At 33.1% G+C, this 21,844-nt stretch overlaps 2 protein-coding genes across 2 annotated transcripts; both read right to left on the reverse strand.

The window, feature by feature from the left end:
* Window positions 1-5,236: 5,236 nt before the first annotated feature.
* Window positions 5,237-10,267, reverse strand: LOC120580876 (uncharacterized). The gene is made up of 9 exons (XM_039835076.1): window positions 10,193-10,267; window positions 9,819-9,943; window positions 8,617-8,820; window positions 8,331-8,431; window positions 6,462-7,935; window positions 6,314-6,371; window positions 5,952-6,226; window positions 5,669-5,808; window positions 5,237-5,579 (listed from the first exon to the last, which is right to left on the reverse strand). Exons 2-5 carry the CDS (start codon window positions 9,822-9,824, stop codon window positions 7,230-7,232), a joined length of 1,017 nt encoding a protein of 338 aa, XP_039691010.1. The 5' UTR covers window positions 9,825-9,943; window positions 10,193-10,267; the 3' UTR covers window positions 5,237-5,579; window positions 5,669-5,808; window positions 5,952-6,226; window positions 6,314-6,371; window positions 6,462-7,229.
* A 9,351-nt stretch (window positions 10,268-19,618) lies between these two features.
* LOC25495596 (albumin-1) lies at window positions 19,619-20,414 on the reverse strand. The gene is made up of 2 exons (XM_013595821.3): window positions 20,287-20,414; window positions 19,619-20,183 (listed from the first exon to the last, which is right to left on the reverse strand). Exons 1-2 carry the CDS (start codon window positions 20,336-20,338, stop codon window positions 19,816-19,818), a joined length of 420 nt encoding a protein of 139 aa, XP_013451275.1. The 5' UTR covers window positions 20,339-20,414; the 3' UTR covers window positions 19,619-19,815.
* Between the last annotated feature and the right edge of the window lie 1,430 nt (window positions 20,415-21,844).

Here is a 21,844-nt window from a genome sequence, read left to right on the forward strand (position 1 = left end):
GCTACATAATATGGAGGAAGAATATCGAGAAAAAATAAGACTCATGACATTCATCATCCTCATCATTTTTAAATGTCTTCTATTCATATTATATTCTTAGATCACTAGGAAGAGCAAGACATGCAAATCAAATAATCGATGTTTGAATTTACCACTATTTATAAAATGACCTAGCTACACACACATACAACATACATGTTACTTCTTTTGCACCACATGTAGTTGGCATTGGGAAAGAAATAAATTCATTTTTACTTTGGAGAAAAATAGTTAGACAAATTCCAATTGATCAAATGTTTAGAGAAAAAGTTCGCTAATCAATATTAATTATAAAAAACTCTCTTTCATATATATGACAATTAGCACAAGACAATAACAAAGAATCAAGCGATCTAACAAAACAAAGAAACATTGACATAATCGCATAATGGACAATTCACAACATATCATATTATATAAATGGTTCCATCCACAATAATTAAAAAGATTTGTCATGTTGAAGATTTTTTTTTTTAACAAATCAAAATGAGTTATATTAACAAAACCACAACAATCCCTTCAGCACAAGGCATGCCAAAGAGACTACTAAGAATACAAGCAGTCCAATGGAAAATAAGAAAACAGTGTTAACCGATACTCAAACACATTAGGGGGTTCGACCACCGCATTTGGGTACCAAAAACAAAAGTAACCTGCTTAGCTTTCAACTACCACAAAGAATAATATTTTCCAACACTATTATAACATTATTATCATTCACCCACCCACTGAACCTTGTTAAAAAGATAAATCCTACAAATTCATAGGAAAAACAGACACCTTAAATTAAAAGATTTAATCAAACTAAAAAATAATAGTAAATATGGAACAGTTGATACGTGCATCCAGTATATTTACCTTCATTGAAAAACACAAGCGCATAATCTCCTCGTACTTAATCAAAGAAATTACACTCGTCGAACAAAATACTTGATATGATAGCCAATGAGTTGACCTTTGTTGCATCGATTTTAGATCTAGTAGAGGAAAAACAATACAAAATTAAATAGGAGAAAAATCCCAACAATAAAAGATGCAATTAGTCATCTATAGAATCATATGACTTGTGTTTCGCCAAATATGAATATGTTGTCTGTGTAAAATGAATCAAAAATTGATGTATCCTACCTAATTTATCATCCTAATAAATTCAATCGTTCAACTATATGCGTGCGTTGTTCAAAAACATAAGTATACATATGTGTGCGAACAGATCTTAAATATCTAGTGATAATTGGATAGATAAAATAAAAAATCACTTTACCAGATCTCTGCAAATGCAAGATAATAAGAGAGGAGACGAAGGAAGAGATGAAATTTGGAGAAACGGCGTTGCTAGCTCCTTGTAATTGTCAGATTGATTGCAAACTCAACATTTATAAGGGTTTTATAGAGGAAGAGTTGATTTTAGGTTAAAATTTGACTTTACCTAAATTCATAATAATATAAAGAAAAAAAGTAAAATTATTTTGTTACTCAAAATTATATTTTATTCATTGCGCCAAAGTGAGTTTCATAGTTAAAGATACAATTAATCATGGGTTAATTTTTTAAAATGACCGGAGAATGATACCCGTAAGCCTGTAATATCATATTCTTCTTGATTTTGACCTCACTTACAATCATAAAAAACTGATGACATGTGACTGCTACATTGGTATATATTTTTATATAAAAAAAAAACATGGTTGACACGTGTATTTTGTTTTTTTTTGCAATGATTTGAAAAAAAATGTGTTAATTATTTAAATTGATCATGTAATATTGACGAAGTTTGAAAAATGACCCTGTAGAAAAAAAAAAATTGTCCCTGTAACAATGACTTTATTGTTTCTTGGGTTTATTTTTTTTGTCCATTTTAGGTAATTAACAACTTGTAAACTATATAAATTCATCATATCATATCAAAAGCACTTAAAAGTAGCAAGAAAAGCTTTGTTCCAATTACAATCAAAATAGGAGAATACCAAAATATCTTACAAGTCACACCTAACATGATGGTAGGATCTTTTTCATCATATTTCCCTCAAATCTCTTCCTATGTACATACACAAGTCCCCTTCTTTAAAGCCTTATGATTCTTCACACTTCCATCTAGAGTCATAAAACCATCCTCTTGAGTCATCACACCATCTTTCGGTTCATCATTAATATATAGTACCTCAACTGATCGTAACCTTCTTGGTGTAAGTGATTTACAACTTCCTTAACTGATCGTAATTTCTTACCATGAGTTTTATTATCTTTGACAAATATATATATTATCTATCATATATTATCTGGTATAAGGAGGGGGATCTGAACACTCGATTCTTTCACGCAGCTGCATCAACGCGTAGAAAAATCAACAAAATCGAACATTTGCAAGATAACAATGGTGGAATATGCAGAAGTGATGAGGGACTCAAAAGAATTGCTAGAGATTATATTCTAGAGCTGTTCGAAAAAGGCCCAAGTGTTCGTGAGAATGTTGTTGCCACGGTTAACACAGTAATAACAATAGAAGACAATGAGACTCTGACTGCTCCGTTTTCTATTGATGAGTTTAAAGAGGCCACTTTCTCAATGCAAGCTGATAAGTGTCCGAGGGCAGATGGATTCAACCCCGGTTTTTACCGTAATTTTTGGAATATGTGTGGCAAAGAAGTTTATGATGCTGGCTGTTCTTGGCTAGCCGCAGGTGTTTTCCCACCAAATCTGAATTCAACAAATATTACTTTAATTCCAAAAGGAGAAACTCAAGCTTCTATGAAGGATTGGCGACCAATTGCCTTGTGTAATGTGTTGTACAAAGTAGTAGCTAAAGTTCTTGCCAACCGATTGAAACCGATCCTAGACAAATGCGTCTCAGATAATCAATCAGCATTTGTGCCAGAAAGATCCATTCTTGATAATGCCATGGCAGCCATTGATATTGTTCATTATATGAAGACCAAGAGGAAAGGTAAAAAATATGATGCTGCTCTCAAACTAGACATCAGTAAAGCTTATGACCGTATTGAGTGGGATTATCTCCGAGATATTATGACCAAAATGGGTTTCTCTGACCGGTGGGTGAAGTGGATCATGTTATGCGTGGAATAGGTAGACTATTCGGTTCTTGTCAATGGAGCTGCAGTAGGTCCTATTGTTCCTGGACGGGGTTTACGTCAGGGAGACCTCCTGTCGCCTTATCTTTCCATCTTATGCGCAGAAGGATTATCAGCACTTATCAAACGAGCAGAGGGGCAAGGAGTTTTACATGGTGTTAAGATTTGCACAGCTGCACCTATTATTTCTCACTTACTCTTTGCTGTCGACTGTTTTCTCTTCTTCAAAGGTTCAACAAATGAAGCTATTGTCATGAAAGATATTCTAGCTTCCTATGAAGCGGCATCCGGGCAGGCTATTAATCTCCAAAAGCCTGAGATTTTTTTCAGTCGCAATACACCAGAGGAAACAAAAAATAATATATCAAATATACTGGGAGTGCGACAAGTCTTAGGCACAGGAAAGTATCTAGGGGTCCCTTCAATGATTGGCAGAAGCAAGAATTCTACTTTCAAATTTATAAAAGATCGCATTTGGAACAAAATTAACTCTTGGAGTAGTAGGTGCCTCTATCAAGCAGAAAGAGAAGTTTTAATCAAGTCCGTTCTACATTCTATTCCATCTTACTTAATGAGCATATGTTCTTACTCCCAAATACCTTAATAAAGGAGATAGAGAAAATGCTCAACGCCTTCTGGTGGGGTCACGGAAATGGTAATAGAAGAGGTATGCACTGGCTATCTTGGAAACGACTTACCGTTCCTAAGAAATATGGAGGAATGGGATTTAAAGGACTCAAAGCTTTTAACATGGCAATGTTAGGGAAGCAGACTTGGAAGATTCTCACACAACCTGACTCATTGATCACTAAATTATTCAAAGCTAAATATTTCCCAAATAGTGATTATTTCACCGCAAGAGCAGGTCATAATCCGAGTTATGTTTGGAAGAGTATGTGGAGCGTCAAAGATGTTATCCGAAATGGCTTTAAGTGGAGCATAGGAACAGGAACTAGTATCTCAGTGTGGGATCCAGCTTGGATTTCGAACAATTATTCTATTCCCCAACCATCTCATATGAATCCGGCTTTGGCTGATGTGAAAGTATCAGATTTGTTCTTTCCAAATTCAAAGCAATGGCATATGGAGAATATTTACATACTGTTCGATAATATATCAGTTCAGCATATTTGTAATACCCCTTTGTTTCATTCGGTTCAGCAGGATACACCAGTTTGGATGTTCGAAAAACATGGAAATTACTCAGTTCGCAGCGCATACAGAGATATCATGATCCGTAGTAATAATGTCCAGCAACACGGTATTGACGGTCAATGGAATCAAATTTGGTGGTGTAGAGCACCACCTCGAATTAAAAATTTCTTATGGCGTGTTGCTCATGGCTGCCTAACGTCGCGTGTTCGTCTGCATTCTAGGGGCGTCAATTGCACAGTTCAATGTCCGTTTTGTGATGAGGAAGAAGACAGCTTGCACGCTCTCTTTCTTTGTTCAAAAAGAACGCAATGTTGGCAACACTCAGGGTTATGGAACGAGATTGCAGCTGTGACATTAAATGTTGGAAACATTTCCAATGTTTTCTTCGACATTTTTCAGCGAATCCAGATTTCCAAAATTCCTCTTTTTGGCACTCTAATGCATGTGGAGTATATGGAAGAACCGAAATAATAAGGTTTGGAATGATGTTTCTGAAAATTGTCAGAGCCACAACACTGTTAGCTAGTTGGGAGAATGCTCAAGATTTGAAAACAACGGCATCAACTTCTCAAGCAGAAAACGAATAAAAAAGTAGAATGTTAAACAGTACCATTAGGGCATTGGTTAAGCAACCAAAACAAGTCACTTTTTATAAAAAAAGTTATGTAATTATTATTTAATCAAAAGTCAAAATTTATATTTTCAAGATAAATTTTCTATTTATAGTTTCCTTAACCAATGCCCTAAGGGCACTGGTTAGCAAGACCCTTAAATAAAACAAAAGTGTTGATCATACTTTATAGGAGTACATATCATATCAACTTTTGATAAGATATTTTTCACTTTAGATCTGAATGAATAAATTTTGTAGAAAATTTATGATCATAAAGAAACGGAGGTAAAAAAGCTACGAAGTAAAGTATAAACACAAGAATAGTGAAACTATGGCAACACATAATTTTTACCATTGAGCTGTTCTTTGTGTTTTTCTCCAAACATGAATGAAAAGCCATCAATGTGGCACTTCAAATATTTAAATTGATGTATACATTCACAAAAATACAAAATTGATTTTCTAATTTCAAGTCTCTTAAAATGAGAATTGAATAATTGGAGCTTAGCCTCTCAACCATTGAATATACTTTTAAAACAACACAAAATTGAATCTCTTATTTTAAGAGAATCAATAATAAGCCTATTCCTAAAACTTCAGCTCTGTCGCTTTCCAAAACTTCAGCTCTACGACAAGATTAAGAATGCATTGATCTCCGTTCTACTACATGCTTCTTCAGATCACTGCAAAATCAACATCAATATAAAAGAATAAGTCAGAAAGTAGAATATCAAAATTCTCTAGGCAGTGTAGAATTCTAATTGTAACACACCTGCAACGCGGTATTCTACATTCCGAGTCTTTGCAATCCCTGGAGTGCGTTGTTAGTATAAACCATATCTTTTTACAATGCGGGCAGCCCCCATTCACTCGAATTTTGCACTTACAGGCATGAGAGAACAACTTCTTGATCTGTGAATAGTTTGGATGAGATCATTGAGATGCTTCAAAACGTTCATCAGTTTCACGATATGTATGTCAGTAAGTATGATTAACAGTCTAGTCTAGAATAAATTAGTACTGAAAACAATAAATCAACAAAATTAAATTCATACCATTTCCTTATTTGACTCCTGATTCCGAGATTGACATACTAGTGTTGAACACTTTTGAGTCAATTGGTGTTCATTTTGAAACTGAAACTGAGACTTCTGGCACTGAGGAGTAGATGGTATAGGTTCATCATGGAGGAATACTTGGCACGACGGAGTGTGTCAAACTGAAACTGAGACTTCTGGCAGAATATCAAAAAGTTGTCCCTATTTTCAAACAATCCACTCTTAAGGACGATATCATTATGTTTAGTGTCGGAGGGGAAATCATCAACAGCCTGAAAATGGCACATAATTCAATGTTTTGCATGAAATTACCTAATGATAAGATAATTATATGAAAAACATCAGGTCTAGGTTGTTACCTGACAAAGTGTATGCACCTCGCCCTTCTTTGAAGTTTGTTTGTCAGAACTATGGCAACTGAAATATGTGAAATGGAAGTCAATGAAAAAATCCCTTTTTATTTCATTCAATGCTAAACATTTCAAATATGTATTCAAGTTATCATACCTTTCACAAATCACAATCCTGAAATTTCTCGCATTCAGTGCAAAACCATCGCTTCCCAAACACAATCACTTCACGGCAGTGCATGCATGAATATCACAAATGAGCTACGAGGAAGTTTTCTCTTATAGGCAATATATTTTGGCCAACCTAATCAAAATTATGAAAATAACTTACATTGGCCTATAAAAAAGGATGAAGAAGAACACTACAAAGTAAAAGAGAAGATATACATCCTTTTTGCATCACCAGAATGTCTTTGGAAGACTTGGCCTGTCCCAAGTCCTTTACTGTTCTATTTGACACTTGTTAGTAGCTATGGTGGCTTCAAATGCTAAACCTGAACCAGACTCTGAAGATGAAAATGAGGCATACTCTAAAATTCCCAGAAAAGATCTTATTGAATCACTTAAAAAGCTCCTCACACACTTTGAACACAGAACCAATGAGTTGAAAGATTTAAAAGATAAATATGTTAATTTAATGAAACAACAAGAAAAGACTTTATTGGATCTAAAAGCATCTGAGGAAGGGCTTAGAGGTTTTGACTTCATTTATAAAACTTATGAAGACAAACTCAAGTTTCTTTGTCAGAAGCTTCAAGAAAAGTGTGAAGGAAAACCTTTAAATAAACAAAATATTTCTCTTGAAGATTTCATTTTATCAGGCATTGATAAAAGCAAAATAGATTCTATGATTTACAGCATATACAAATACAATGGTAAAGGGATTGGATTCTCAAAAGGGAAACCTAATGAAATCAATCTTAAATCATGTTGTGAATTTAAGGAAGGGTTGAAAACTTATTTTGTGCCTAAAGGTGTTGAGTCTGATATTGGAAATTTTCATGGCCTTGTCCTGAATCGCATTCAAATCCCGACCAAACAGTTTTTCTTCATCCCTTATGTCTTTCCAATTGATGTCTTTCCAACTTTTTGCATCTAAGAAGGACTTGAGCGCATTGTTTTCATCATCTGACCATGGTTTACCAATATTGTATCTAATTTTCGGATCTTGTCTTTCCTTTTTAAAATTTTTTCTGGCCTTGTCCTGAATCGCATTCAAATCCCGACCAAACAGTTTTTCTTCATCCCTTATGTCTTCCCAATTGATTTCTTTCCAACTTATTGCATATAAGAAGGGTTTGAGCGCATTGTTTTCATCATCTGACCATGGCTTACCAATATTGTATCTAATTTTCGGATCTTGTATTTCCTTTTTAAAAAATTTCCTGGCCTTGTCCTGAATTGCATTCAAATCCCGACCAAACAGTTTTTCTTCATCCCTTATGTCTTTCCAATTGATGTCTTTCCGACTTTTTGCATCTAAGAAGGACTTGAGCGCATTGTTTTTATCATCTGACCAACGCTTACCAGTATTGTATCCAATTTTCGAATTAACATCCTTGGAAAGCTCTCCAATCTTACGGTTTTGGGACACCGCATTGTTAGTTGGATCACTATTTGCCGCCATTATCCTGTAGATTGATTATGCACAATAGGAAAGAGAGATATTAAATCAATCAATCAAACACTATCTATTGAATTTGTAATTATAGAACATAAATTAATTTACAAACAACATATATTAAATCAATCACAATAGAGAAATGCTAGGAACGATCACTTTCTAACCCTCACTCTTTTATTATGTGAAATCAATGTGGGTCTCATACTTCGAAAATGAGTCCATAAATGGTCAAACCAACATTATTTTCATCCAATAAGGGAGTGAATACTAGAGAGAATGTTGTATCCAAAAAAAAGTATTAGAAAGAGGTTGTTCATAGCACTCTCATCACAATATTACAAACTACACAGCATTACCGCACCAGCGGTCTCCATCAAAGTATGGCAAACGAGAAGCTGTCACCTTGGAGTTCCCTTTTTCAGTAGGAAGAAAGAAATGATGATATACGTTGGTAACCAACGACAATATTTTCTTCGGCAGCCTTTTTGAGCATTGAAAGATACCTACACAAATAAATATTATGAGCAAATGATAAATGAAGGAAAATCATACTCTCAAATATTCTCAATGTATTGTATACACTAGCTCATTAAAGGATAAGCAGAAGCATAAGCAAAAAGAATGGAAGGATTAAGTGTTCGTTTTATTAGTTCTATTGGCATAGAAATAGAGTTTAAAAGAAAAATACCAATATCTCATGGTAAACGAAGGTACGTAGGGCTTCTCCACTCTTTGTCCTTTGTTTAGGCCTAAAATACTTGACGGAATCAAGATATGATATGTATACACAACGCTGATTGGGATTGCCGCCGCATTCAGAGCCAAATTCCTGGACATACATTCCAAAAATGCATACATCTACTCCTTCAATCTCTTGAAACAGAAGTATAACCTGAAACCAAGGGAACTTCTATTAAATCCTGAGACATATTAGTTCAGAAGAAAGAATTGGTGATAAACCACTGAACATACTCTTGATCTATAAGAGAATTCAGTAGGGTAATTTTCCTCTGGGATGATGTCCAGAAATTCACTTTCAATTGTTTGTCGACAGATAGCAATTCTCTAATTAAGAGACTTTTCGCTTGATTCACTTTCAATTGTTTATTCACTTTCAAGATATGGTAAACAGCATATCATATCATATTCTTAGATCACTAGGAAGAGCGACGTTTGAATTTACCACTATTTATAAAATGACCTAGCTACACACACATAGAACATACATATTACTTCTATTCATATTCATGGACAACCTCTATTGATTCTATATCTTCCATTCATGGTACATTTTGACAAATTCTAATTGATCAAATGTTTAGAGAAAACGTTCACTATTCAGTATTAATTATAAAAAACTCTCTTTCATATATATGACAATTAGCACAAAACAATAACAAAGAATCAAGCGATTTAACAAAACAAAGAAACATTTTGAGACATAATCGCATAATAGACAGTTCACAACATATCATATTATATAAATATAAATGGTTCCTTCCACAATAAATCTTTTATTTTTAACAAAACTACTACAATTCCTTCAGCATAAGATTGGCATGCCAAAGAGACTACTAAAAATACAAGCAGTCCAATAAGAAATAAAAAACTAGTGCTAGCCGATACCCAAACACATTAGGGGGTTCGACCACCATATTTAGGTAACAAAAACAAAAGTAACCTGCTTAACTTTCAACAACCACAAAGAATAATATTTTACAAAATACTATTATAACATTATTATCATCCACCCACTCACTGAACATTATTAAAAAAAGATAAATCCTACAAATTCATAGGAAAAACAGTCACCTTAAATTAAAAGATTTAATCAAACTAAAAAGTAATAGTAAATATGGAACAGTAGATACGTGCATCCATCGTTTTTACCTTCATTGAAAGAAGCACAAGCGCAGAATCTCCTCGTACTTAATCAAAGAAATTACACTCGTCGAAGAATATACTTGATATGATAGCCAATGAGTCGAACTTTGTTCCATCGGTTGTAGATCTATCTAATAGAGGAAAAACAATATAAAATTAAATAGGAGAAAAATCCCAACAATAAAAGATGCAATTAGTCATCTATAGAATCATATGACTTGTGTTTCGCCATGTATGAATATGTGGTTTGAGTACAATGAATCAAAATTTGATGTATCCCTACCTAATGGTTGTTAAAAAAATAAGTATACATATGTGTGCGCGAACATATCTTAAACATCTAGTGATAATTGAATAGATAAAATAAAATATCACTTTACCAGATCTCCGCAACTGCAAGATAATAAGAGAGGGATGAAGGAAGAGATGAAATTTGGAGAAACGGCGCCGCTAGGTTCTTCTAATTGTTAAACTGATTGCAAACTCAACATTTGTAAGGGTTTTATAGAGGAAGGGTTGATTTTAGGTTAAAAATTGACTTTACCTAAATTCATAATTATATAAAGAAAAAAAGTAAAATTATTTTTTTATTCAAAATTCTATTTTATTCATTACGCCAAAGCGAATTTCATAATTAAAGATGCGATTAATCATGGGTTAATTTTTAAAAATGACCATTTAATATGGGCAAGTCTTTGAATTTTTCATTCCATAAACATGTGTGTTATAAGCTTTGAATAAGTTGTTTGCCTAAACATTCCTTTAATCCATAAAATGTTAGAAAAGACTTGCATATGTTTCTAAGCTATTTTCATTTTTCACGGGTTATTTTTTGAATAATCTAAATTTAACCATCCAAATTGAAACCAGAGAGAATCAAACTTGAGACATCGAGGAGGAGCACACCCCCAGATCCCAAGCCAATACCACCAGGCCAACCCAAGTGAGTATTTTTCACGGGTTATTAAAGATGGCTTATGAAAATAACTTATGAATTATATGAAAATAATTTAACTTTTAAAAAAAGCATCAATTTAGTTTGTAAACTATGTAAAGATTTAAGTGTGTTTGGATTGAGCTTATGCAAATAAATAAGCTTTTATTTAATATCCATAAGCTTGTTAAGGTAGTTTATGGAAAAATAACTTATGAAGATACAAATTTCATTAGTGAGAACTGATACTTTAATATAAAAACTTATTTATTTGCATAAGCTATTTTTCATAAGCTTAAACTAAGCTCAATCCAAACGGGGAGTCTCTAAACTATCTTAGAAACAAAATTTTGAAAATTTATAAGAGGCGAAAGCATAACTAACCCAAAAGTAAATAATTCTTAAATTATATGAAATCTATCAATTTAGTTTATGCTATTATGATTGACAAAATTTTATATTTTTAAAAAAATTGCTTATATATAATTTAAATACTGGAAATACTATATTTCTAACACTCTTTATGACTCATTCTTTAATTGAGTGAAACTAATGTGGATCATATCACTTTATATAGAACCTATTTTTAAAATATGAAACACATGAATTTCAACAAATAAAAGAGTAAATGTTGGAGTGTTCATGTAACACCCTAAACCCTTAAAGCGAGAAATCACGCAAATAATACAATTATACAAAGGATCTAGATTCTACTTCTTCTATAAGTCCAAACATGCATGAGTAATTTTTTTCAAAACATCACAGCGGAAAATAATATCACAATATCTCAACAACAGATAATAAAATCCTCCAAAGTAGTCATGTCACATAATCATACTACATAACCAAATAAAATATCATCTCAACATATTGAGTGATAAAAATCTCAACAAGTCATAAAACATAATCAGATAGACACCCTAATCACATCCGACACACTAAGACTCTGAAATAAAAGACAAGGTAGCTTCAAGCTAGCCTCCAGCAACTCACCTAGCAAAGCAAAACTACTCATGCACGCCGTCTATCCATCTATATGAATAGGCAGGCGGTCAACTGAACGACCACTAGGGGTTAGATAACATTCAACAATTAAAGTATAATCAAACATAAGCATTCAAGGATTTCATGCATAGCACATATACATACTCAACAACCCTAGATTACTAACTTCACATGAATATTATCTTCAAATTCAATTCAAATCATGTTATCATACTTCTATCAAAGCACATCAAGCATATTCCATTCATCAACAAAGTACATCACTTAATAACATTAAATCAATACAAGGATTTATCACCTCATTCATTATTTAGCTTAATCTTTAAACTGCATCAACTTCGTCATTTAGAAAGTATAATCATACATGCAACTTCACTCATCTCACATAAAGCATATACTTCACATAACGCACGCAATTCATCTAATTTACATCAATCATATGGATCATATAAACTCTTGCCTAATTAACTCAACAAATACAATTCATCAAAATTGCCCTATCTCTTCTCGTTTTACTTTTATGTCGAATAGGAAAATAGTTTTACACAAACAAACAATTTATACCCAAATACTTAAAGTGATAAACATTGTGAATATGCTTATGAAATATGCAACTCCCTGCAGAAACGATCATATTATACTCACATGTAAATAGTTTTATGACATGTAAAAATCTTACATCAGCAATCCCTTCCGACTACGTATTAACATAATTCCCTCCGGTTACTTCTATTTTCAAATAATGCATTCTCAAGGATGATATCATTATCTTTAGTGTTGAGAGGAATATCATCTACCAAGACCTGAAAACGGCATAAAATTCAAAGATTATACTAATTTGCATGGAACGACTAATGATGAGAAAATCATATGAATTTAACTTCAGGTTTAGACTGTTACCTCACTAAGTGGATGGACCTCATTTTTAATTGAAGTGTGTTCGTCCGCGGTATGACATCTGAAATATATTGAAATCAACACAATTATATCTCATATTTGAACAAAAGAATCAAAGGGAACAAAGAAGGCCGAGAACAACTAATGCACATGTGTAACCAAATATGTATTCATTTTAGGTTATCTTTAATGAGAGAAGAGGATCATCACCTTTCACACTCTTGAACTTTCTTGCATTTGGTGCAACACCATCGCTTCCTAGACACTACTGGTTTACAGCAGTGCATGCATGAATACTGCAAGTGTGCCACAATAAAGTTTTGCTTCGTAGGCAATATAATTTGGCCGAGCTGATAGATATTGATTGAAAAGGAAAAGGAAGAAAGATCAGATTACGCAGACATATAATGTAAACATTGTAAAAGAGAAGTCAGTAATGTCCCGAATGCGTTAATGCAGCAGGGAATCAGAATGTCTTTCGATGAAGTTAAAAGAGAAGGTTGACATACCTTTTGCATCACCAGAATGTCTTTAGCTTTGGCTTTGGCATTGGGAGGATTGACATATCCCATAGCCTTTAGAGATCGACTTTTCAGTACTTTCTTCAATGCATTTCCATAGTCGCTTCACACTCTTTTTCAATGATCACGGCTTGATCCATAGCAGCACCAGACCAGCAGTCTCCATCAAAGTACGGCATACGAGCAGTTGTTACCTTGGAGTACCGTGTTTCAGTAGAAACAAAGAAATGATCATACATGTTGGTTAAATCAACAACTACATTTTCTTTAGTGGCCTTTGTAAGCATTGAAATATACCTGAAAAAACAAAGAATATTAATACTCAATGGTTACACAAGCTCATGAAAATTCAACAAACACATGCGCATACATAAGGAGGGGAAAAAAGAGAGGGACTGACCACTTCCGTAACTTATTATCCTTCGGCATTTTCTGAGTTTTCGGATGGCAATTTAGAATGTAATCATCCCCTCGTCTCTTAGGAGCACATGCATGAATGTAGCAAGTTGCAAAACCTCGTTTCTTACAGAAGTCAAGGTACCCGATCTAGAAAAAATAAAGCATAAATACATTGACCGATATCTCATGGAAAACAATTAGCAACAATAGGAATCAAGTGCAATGTCATCTAAAGTAAAGCAATTAGCAACAAGTCTTGAAATAAAATTACCAATATCTCATGGTAAACAAATGTACGAAGAGCTTCTCCGCTTGAAGTCTGTCTTCGAGGTGTAAAATGATTGACAGAATCGAGATATGAAATATATACACATCGTTGATTGGTATTGCCACATTCCGATCCATACTCCTGGACATACATTGCAAATATGCATACATCCGCTCCTTCAATCTTCTGAAATAGAAGAATAACCTAAAACCACAGAAAATTCTGTTATTTAATCTGAAATAGAAACGACACAAAGAGAAAGCTAATAGGTTAATCGATTTAGACTTACTCTTGATCTATAAGAGAATTCAGCAGGGTAATTCTCCTCTGGAATGATGTCCCGAAATTGCTTCTTCACTGTCAGTTGTTTGTCAACAGATATCACTTTTCTAACAGTGAGACTATCCGCAACTTTAACCTACAGTATTGGAGTCATACGTGACAAATCAGACAATAATATTCAATAAATAAGAATCTGAATCAGTAGCATTATTAAATAAAGACGAATGTGTATGGCAGACTACTATTTTCAATTTATTGATCGGACTGATTGTTATATAAATGGAACCAATTATCTAACTAACTATTAGTGACAGCAGTTGTTACTGAAATGTAAAATAATATATTTCCGTACAGTATTAAACCGTTTTAAATGTATAGCTTTCTTAATCTTACCTCGTCAAAATTCTCGTTCCCTTCAATTTTCTGCCTTTCTTCTCTCTCTTGCATTAGGCGCTCAAAAAGTCTTTTCTCTATATGGTCACTAAGCACGGTTTTCGGCAGGTCCTTAGTGCCAAAAGCAGTCCAAATATCTTTTAAGGGGATTTGAATTCCATTTTTAATCTCGTTTATGCGGCATAAAGGACATGTATACACAGAATTGCAGTGCAAATCTTTGTTATAGAGTGCACATATTTAATGCTGCCATTTTTTGCATTTATTGCATTGAACCCACTAGAAGAAATAACAGTCATAATGAGTTAGTTTGAATTTCTCTATATCAAACTGAATTATATATTAAAGGTTATTAAAACTTACCGGTTCATTTATAACTTCATCATTTGTCTTTCGTTCAAGAAGTTGCTTTGTAACAGATGTCCCGTTGAATGTGATGCGTCCGCCTTTAGACATCTTATAGCAATCAGAGCAAAAGCAACACTCTGGATCAAATTCTTCTCCTTTTTAACCAATATAGTTAACATTTCGATTGATGCATTTGCCACAACTTGAACAAAAGATTTGTACGGGTGAAAAGGGAAGTCATTCATTGCACAGAGGTTGCATGTGTCGTTGTCGACCGCAGTTGTACACTGTTAAAAAAGTGTCAACTTCAGGTTAAAGCTATAAACAAATACTTTATCCTCATTTTCATAACAAAATCTTCATTAGGCTTATACAATGTAATTATTGACACAGGAAGGTGGTGTACTAATCTTCATTAGGCTTTTTCAGACTTGTAATATGTTCGGTTATTTGATCATGTATGAACATATCAATCGAGGAAACAGCATCATTTACTTGATCAGCATCTGTCCCCTCCTGGTTGAATTCAATTCCATCTTGTTTGTGCTCGATATCAATAGGAATTGGAACCTCTCTTATGCAGGCATGCATATTGTCATTCGCTTCAATGTCAATTTCCATTGGAACCTCCTGATTGGTTTTGTCTGTCATGGCATGTCTTTCAAGATCATCTGCCCCTTCCTGGCTAAATACCGTTATGTCTTGAATGTCCTCTTCATCAGCATCATCATCATCATCAATAATAATAACATCTTTATGTTGAATAGAGACATCACAACCAGACTCCGTTTTCCGTCTTTTGTTGTTGATATCATGAGCAAGAATATCTAACATCTGTGATTGACATTCACTGAAGAAATCAGAGAAGTCTATACAAGACAAGATGTCAGGAAAATAATTGGAAAATTCTTCAGGTTTTCCCATTGTCATATCAATCTCCACTGCAAAAGTAAAACAGGAAACACAAAGTCAATAAATATAGCGGCAAAGACGAAATCACTATTCCACAAATAAGGATTGAAACTTGAAAAGAAATCACAATCTGATTTTAACGTACAGTTATTTGCATTTGGTTGAGGAACATAGTTTCCATCACCAGAAATAGTTACATTATACAGCATATCCGTATCAGCAATTGTGGGGATTGATTCGAGCAAACGAGGCAGCTCGTGAGCAACCAGAAGGCTGCACGCCATAATAAGCATCAGCAAAAGAGATTGCATCATCATCCAGTTCAGCTGCCACACGTTGATTCAATGTCTCCAAGTTCATGTATGCTTCCTGCGAAATATGTAGAAAACCAATTGAGCTTAATTAACAGCATACGCCAAATATATAGCATAAAATTGATCCTCTTATTGCCTGAAATGCTATTAACAAACCTTTGAATCAGCAGACACAAATAGCCTCCATTCCAGAACAGTTGCAATTTTCTCATTATTAATTGCATTAACTGCAAACTGGATCAACGTTACAATTTTTTTTTCATAAACGTATATACCAACATTTAGTTTTAAAATAACTGGTTTATTGAGTTTCAGGATTCGAATAAAATTAGGGTTAGTTTAGGGTTAACGAAAAGAGTAGTTATTAAGATGAGAGATTCGTAATGATGGCCGCATTAGAAAACAATGAATTGATTAATCACTTGGCTTAAAACCAAACCCTTCACATGAAGCCACACCTGAGAAGCAAAGTCACAACCAATGAAGATGTGATGAGCTGTTTCGGAATGCCCACAGTTGATTGCACAATGAAGCTCCGTTGAAAGAAGAATGCTCCTTCGCGCCAAATTATCTTTTGTTGGATAATCTGTTGCGAAGAAGGCGCCAAACGAACAAGGAGACCTTCGATGGGATATTCCTATGCCAAATGTCGTGAGTAATGTCCACAGTCCTGTCTTCGTCAGATGTAGTCAGAAGATGGTAAACACCTCCCACTGTATAGCCATGAATAAGATCAAGCAACCATTTCCACCTATCAAGAACTATTGCCGGCAAAACAATGTCATGTAATAAAGTGGAACACTCCCTCATACAAGGTGAATTTGACTTTGTTGATGTACCTTTATGACATATTCACACTTATTTTAATTTTATGACATTTTGCTATATATATAATCTCTTGCATGTTAAAATATTAATAAAGTTAGGGACTAATTTGATAATCACTTATAAAGATAGGTATCCAATTTGGTGGTTTACTTAAAATGAAATGGAAGTATGGAACATAGATTTTATTTTATTGTTTGAATAGTTTACGAGTTAACATGATGATATAAAATAAATTTAATTATTTTTCTTTTTTTCGTTGTTTATTATTTTGTGTTTAGTTTTGTGACATGCAACATGCAATACTAGCTTCCTTCTTACGGTTATATATAACGTACCATTACTAGTGAGTGACATTCCCCTCACTTGATTATAGCTAGTACCACACTTTTCCACTTTCTCATCAATATTCCAAACTAAAATCATAGAAAATTATATCTTCCTCATCCTTTGCTTTGAGAACAATTTCTTCTTTCTATGCCAAACCTTCCAACACAAAATCATCACAACTAAACATCTCATCCAAATTAACTATCTTATCATTCCCTTATATCTTTCTTGTTTGTTAAAGATATCTATGGAACTTGCTTGTTAATAATACCTATGTTGACCCTTTGATTTTTCTTTTCTTGCTTGAATTTGTAGTCAAAGTACAAAAACTTATTAGTGTTTATGAGATAAATGAAAAATATCGTAGAAAATAATCCCATTTTAAATGTAATTGGTAAGCTAAGAATGACAGCCACATGAAGAAGGGTTTTTCCATTGTAGCTCTTCCATACCAGTAAATAACCCTATGCATGCAGCATGCAATATTAGCAAGGTCGATCCAATCAAATTAGAGACCCGATTCTACTATTAAAAATGGATCTCTAATGAAATAAAAACCTAAAATTGTAGCTACTACCTCAATCATTTTACAGACTCAAGAGAATCTTAATTTCTTAGATCAAATATATCTACACTACACCGATGTGAATTTCATTAACATTGCTAACATTTTCACTTTTAGCATCTAAATTATCATTTTTAGTAGCATCAACTCCATGTTTCATGCCTTTTTATGGTTTTGATTTTAGTTTTTTCTCTCCTAGATCCTTTAACGATTAGTGGTGATTTTGTTTTCAAACCTTTGTTGGTCTCCCTTTTTTTTTGGAGGGGGTATCCTTTTGTAAATTTTCTTTTCATAATGCACATAAAAAAATAGTCAAAACGATGATTCAATTTAAGTTATACAAATATGCAACATACCAACATGCTTCTCATACATATATTTCAATAAAATTATATGTAACAACATTGATATACTGTCGTTAAAAACAACATTTCAACATATACACGGTTTTACTTGTCATGAAAGAATTATTTATGGGCATCAAATATCTTAGGCATCAACCATCACTAACTTGAGCTTCAATTATATATCTCTAACTAATATAGTATAATATACTAATAGAGATGTGCTATATAATTGTACCAAAAAAAGAGATGTGCTATATAAAGCGAAGGAAATCATCCCAAAATCATCCCGATAGAGCCATTGACCAATCAAAACACTGCCCTTGCGGAATACACGGAGGTGAGAGAAAATTCAGCATGAGTGAGAAACCAAAAAATGCACTGATATTTTATTCGGGAAGGTTTTGCTATTTAATTTCTCGGAAGATATAGCAATTTTCATACAAATAATTTATACAATGAATATTTTATATTCTCTAATAATGTTTTTATAAGGAAAATAATGTACTTAATGCATCAAGAGGTTTGAAAAGATTGGCTATGTATACCGTATATTTGTGAGCATTACGAGTTGTACACATTATAAGATGGGAAATGATAGATATAGTGACAAAATGCATCAAGAAAATTTCGAGATAGTGTATTTGCTAACACCTTTTCTTAATTACACACCATTATCTCCCTTGATTTCCGACAAATAACAAATTTAATTGGCTGAGATCTTTTATTGATAAATTGTTGATAAAAACTCTCTAGATAAATAGCAATGCTCAAAATGGGAAATGATAGTTCTTCAAAAAAAAAAAAGGGAAATGATGGATACACAGTACATAAAAATCAATGATGTGTTACTATTAATGTGAGTATGGTTTTTTATCCGTTACTGGGTTGATCTATGTGGGAAACTAACTTTCATTTTGTACCAAGATATCACCTAGGTCAAATGCATCTAAAGGTTCTTTAAGTTTTTCGTTTTTTTCAAAGTGGTCCTTTATGTTTCAAAAGTCTCAAACAAGTCTTTTTAGTTTTTGAATCGTTTCAAACAAGTCCTAATGTAGATAACATAATTGGTTGCTTCCTTGAACTCATATTTGGTACCAAATCTGGCTCCTAACACCCACTTAAAATTAGTCATCTTTTTAGGCATGGCAAATGGTGGATAATGCTCTTTGTTGCTATCATCTGAATCATCATCATCATCCTCTAAAAGGACTTGTTTGAAACGATTCAAAAACTAAAAGGACTTGTTTGGGACTTTTGAAACTTAAAAGACTTGTTTGAGACTTTTGAAACTTAAAGGACCACTTTGAAAAAAACTAAAAACTTAAAGGACCTTTAGATGTATTTGACCTATCACCTATCTTAAAGTGAGATTTCACTCAATTACCTAATTGATTAAAGTACACTTTTAGAGCCTAGGACTTATCGATCAAAAATATGAGAAACTCGAGAAAAAATAGAGCAGATTATATATGAGAAACTTTTATTATATTGAGTCGATCTAGAAGCATATAGATCATTGGATTGATTACAAAGTAAGTACGTACGTGAAACCATGCACATGCAACATTTATTTTAATCATGTTGGATATCTAAGAAATCCAATTGTTTATTTAAGTATTAGGTTCATCATGTCATGCATGCATGACTTTTATTTTTGCATATATCAATAGTAAGTTGTGGAATGCATCTTCAAGAGGTCTTTTGTAAGTTCAGAGTTAGAGGAAATGTTGAAGAATACGTCTCGTGCTTCAGAGTTAGAGGCAAAATACCATCCATATTCGATATTAGGATTAGGATAACGAGCACAAAAACTCCCACTTTTCTTCTTTGTACAATCAACATGAGACTGGCATAAATTAGGATGTTCCTCGACCATCTTCATAATAGATGATATTGGATTTATGCAGAAACCTCCAATTAGCGCAATAGGGATGCAACGACAATCGCTAGAGCGACATGGTGGCATCTCAAATGGCGAACAAATACCCGAACAGTCTGCTGCTATTACCAGCTTCTTCATAGAGAACGTTGCTGTAAATAGAAAAAGGCAATTAGAGTTGGAAGAATACATGCAATTATAAATAGATATGACCAATATGTATATATTGATGAGAAATATATCTAAAATACATACAGAATATGGCAAGCAAGAAGACAACCAAAGGAATGAGCCTAACATAAGCCATTTTTTATCGATAAAAAGAACCAACTATATGACTTTGTGTTATAAGCTTAGTTTTGTGTTGCATTAGTTTAATCTTGTATGTAACAATTTATAGAGATACTTCATGAAAATAATGCTCCTAAATTGCTTAATACTTTAAATTGAAGATATACATTTTTCACCGAACACCACATTACCAAAAAAGTGTGTCCTAAGCAATTCGTATATCACATCAAACTCTCTTCTAGAATTGTTTTTGTGGGAAATCATCTATGTGCTTTTCTCTGGCTTTTGGCAAGATTGATCTCTTTATCAGTTATCACCTTTGGCCATTATTTTTTTTTTTGTGTCCGGGGTTCAAACCCCGACATTGCATATATTATAACCTTTGACTAATGTGTCTCTTACATTTAGACCTAACATTTTCAATAAAATATTGCAAGATGGTTACTTACTTATTTTGTTTGATGGTTAAATTTAGGAGTGACAAAATGTACGGGTCATGTGATTAAACCGTCCAAAGTGGTGTGGGTTAACTTGGATGGTTGAGTTGAAACTCTCGGTCTTTTTGAATGTGGATCTTACTATTTTTATGACATTAATTTTTATTTTTTACCAAAGACATTCATTAATTGTATATAAAATGCTCAAGTGATAAAGAGTTGCCGGCTTATTATCTTTGATTATAGACTGAAGTTAAATAATCAACTATATATCAAGAAGAAATGCAAGAATTAGCTTTGTACAAGGAACACAAACAAAACAGTAAAATGCGAAATACATGCAAACGATAGTTGAAAATATATATACGGTTGAGATTCTATTCTTCCTTTTCATTTGTAAGTGAATGGTAACAATAAGCATTACCTAACTAAAATCATATTTTTTTACAATCACAAAAAAAAAATTAGGGAACAGAAAATATTTAAAGTTAAGAACAACATGGAAAAACATACTCCCTCCGTCTCATAATAAGTGAGTTTTTGTAAAAAAATATTGTGCTAAAATAAATTACTCATTTCACTTTTCAATGCAATATTAATTATTTTTTTCTAAATATAACTCTAATTAAAACTACTTTCATCACTTTCAATTAAATATATTCTAGTAGTAGAATAATTCTACTTTGTATTTTGTTAATGGTTAGTATTTTGTTAATGGTTAGTTAATGCACTAATATTTAACAGGAGCACTTAAACCAATTTTTCTTTTTCATTCACTAATATATTTTTCTTAATAAGTGTGCAATGAATAAAGGATCACTTAAATTTGTACGTCATTTTTTATATTACATTGATCAATTTTTGAATTGTTGAATCTGATTTGTTTTGAAACCTGATGATGCTCTTGCAATGAATTGAATTTCTGAATTGAATTTGATTACTTTCCAATCGATGGTATCTCATGATTTGCAATTTGAGTTAAGAGTTTATGATTTCTAAAATCAAGTTCTCCTCACCCATCTTTCTCTGGCCAACATTATTTACCTTATATTTATAGCAAAATGATAAAGAGTGCCCTTAGGCTT

This window comes from Medicago truncatula, chromosome 6 (assembly GCF_003473485.1).
Source record: "Medicago truncatula cultivar Jemalong A17 chromosome 6, MtrunA17r5.0-ANR, whole genome shotgun sequence".
Classification (NCBI taxonomy): domain Eukaryota; kingdom Viridiplantae; phylum Streptophyta; class Magnoliopsida; order Fabales; family Fabaceae; genus Medicago; species Medicago truncatula.

Excerpts from the sequence above, each read along its gene's own strand:
- LOC25495596 (XM_013595821.3), bottom strand. The coding sequence starts at position 20,338 with ATGGCTTATGTTAGGCTCATTCCTTTGGTTGTCTTCTTGCTTGCCATA. Across the intron at positions 20,184-20,286 it reads CTTCTTGCTTGCCATATTCT|CAACGTTCTCTATGAAGAAG; the intron begins GTATGTATTTTA and ends TTCTATTTACAG.
- LOC120580876 (XM_039835076.1), bottom strand. Across the intron at positions 8,432-8,616 it reads TCGTTTACCATGAGATATTG|GTATCTTTCAATGCTCAAAA; the intron begins GTATTTTTCTTT and ends TTATTTGTGTAG. Across the intron at positions 7,936-8,330 it reads CTGAAAAAGGGAACTCCAAG|GATAATGGCGGCAAATAGTG; the intron begins GTGACAGCTTCT and ends ATCAATCTACAG.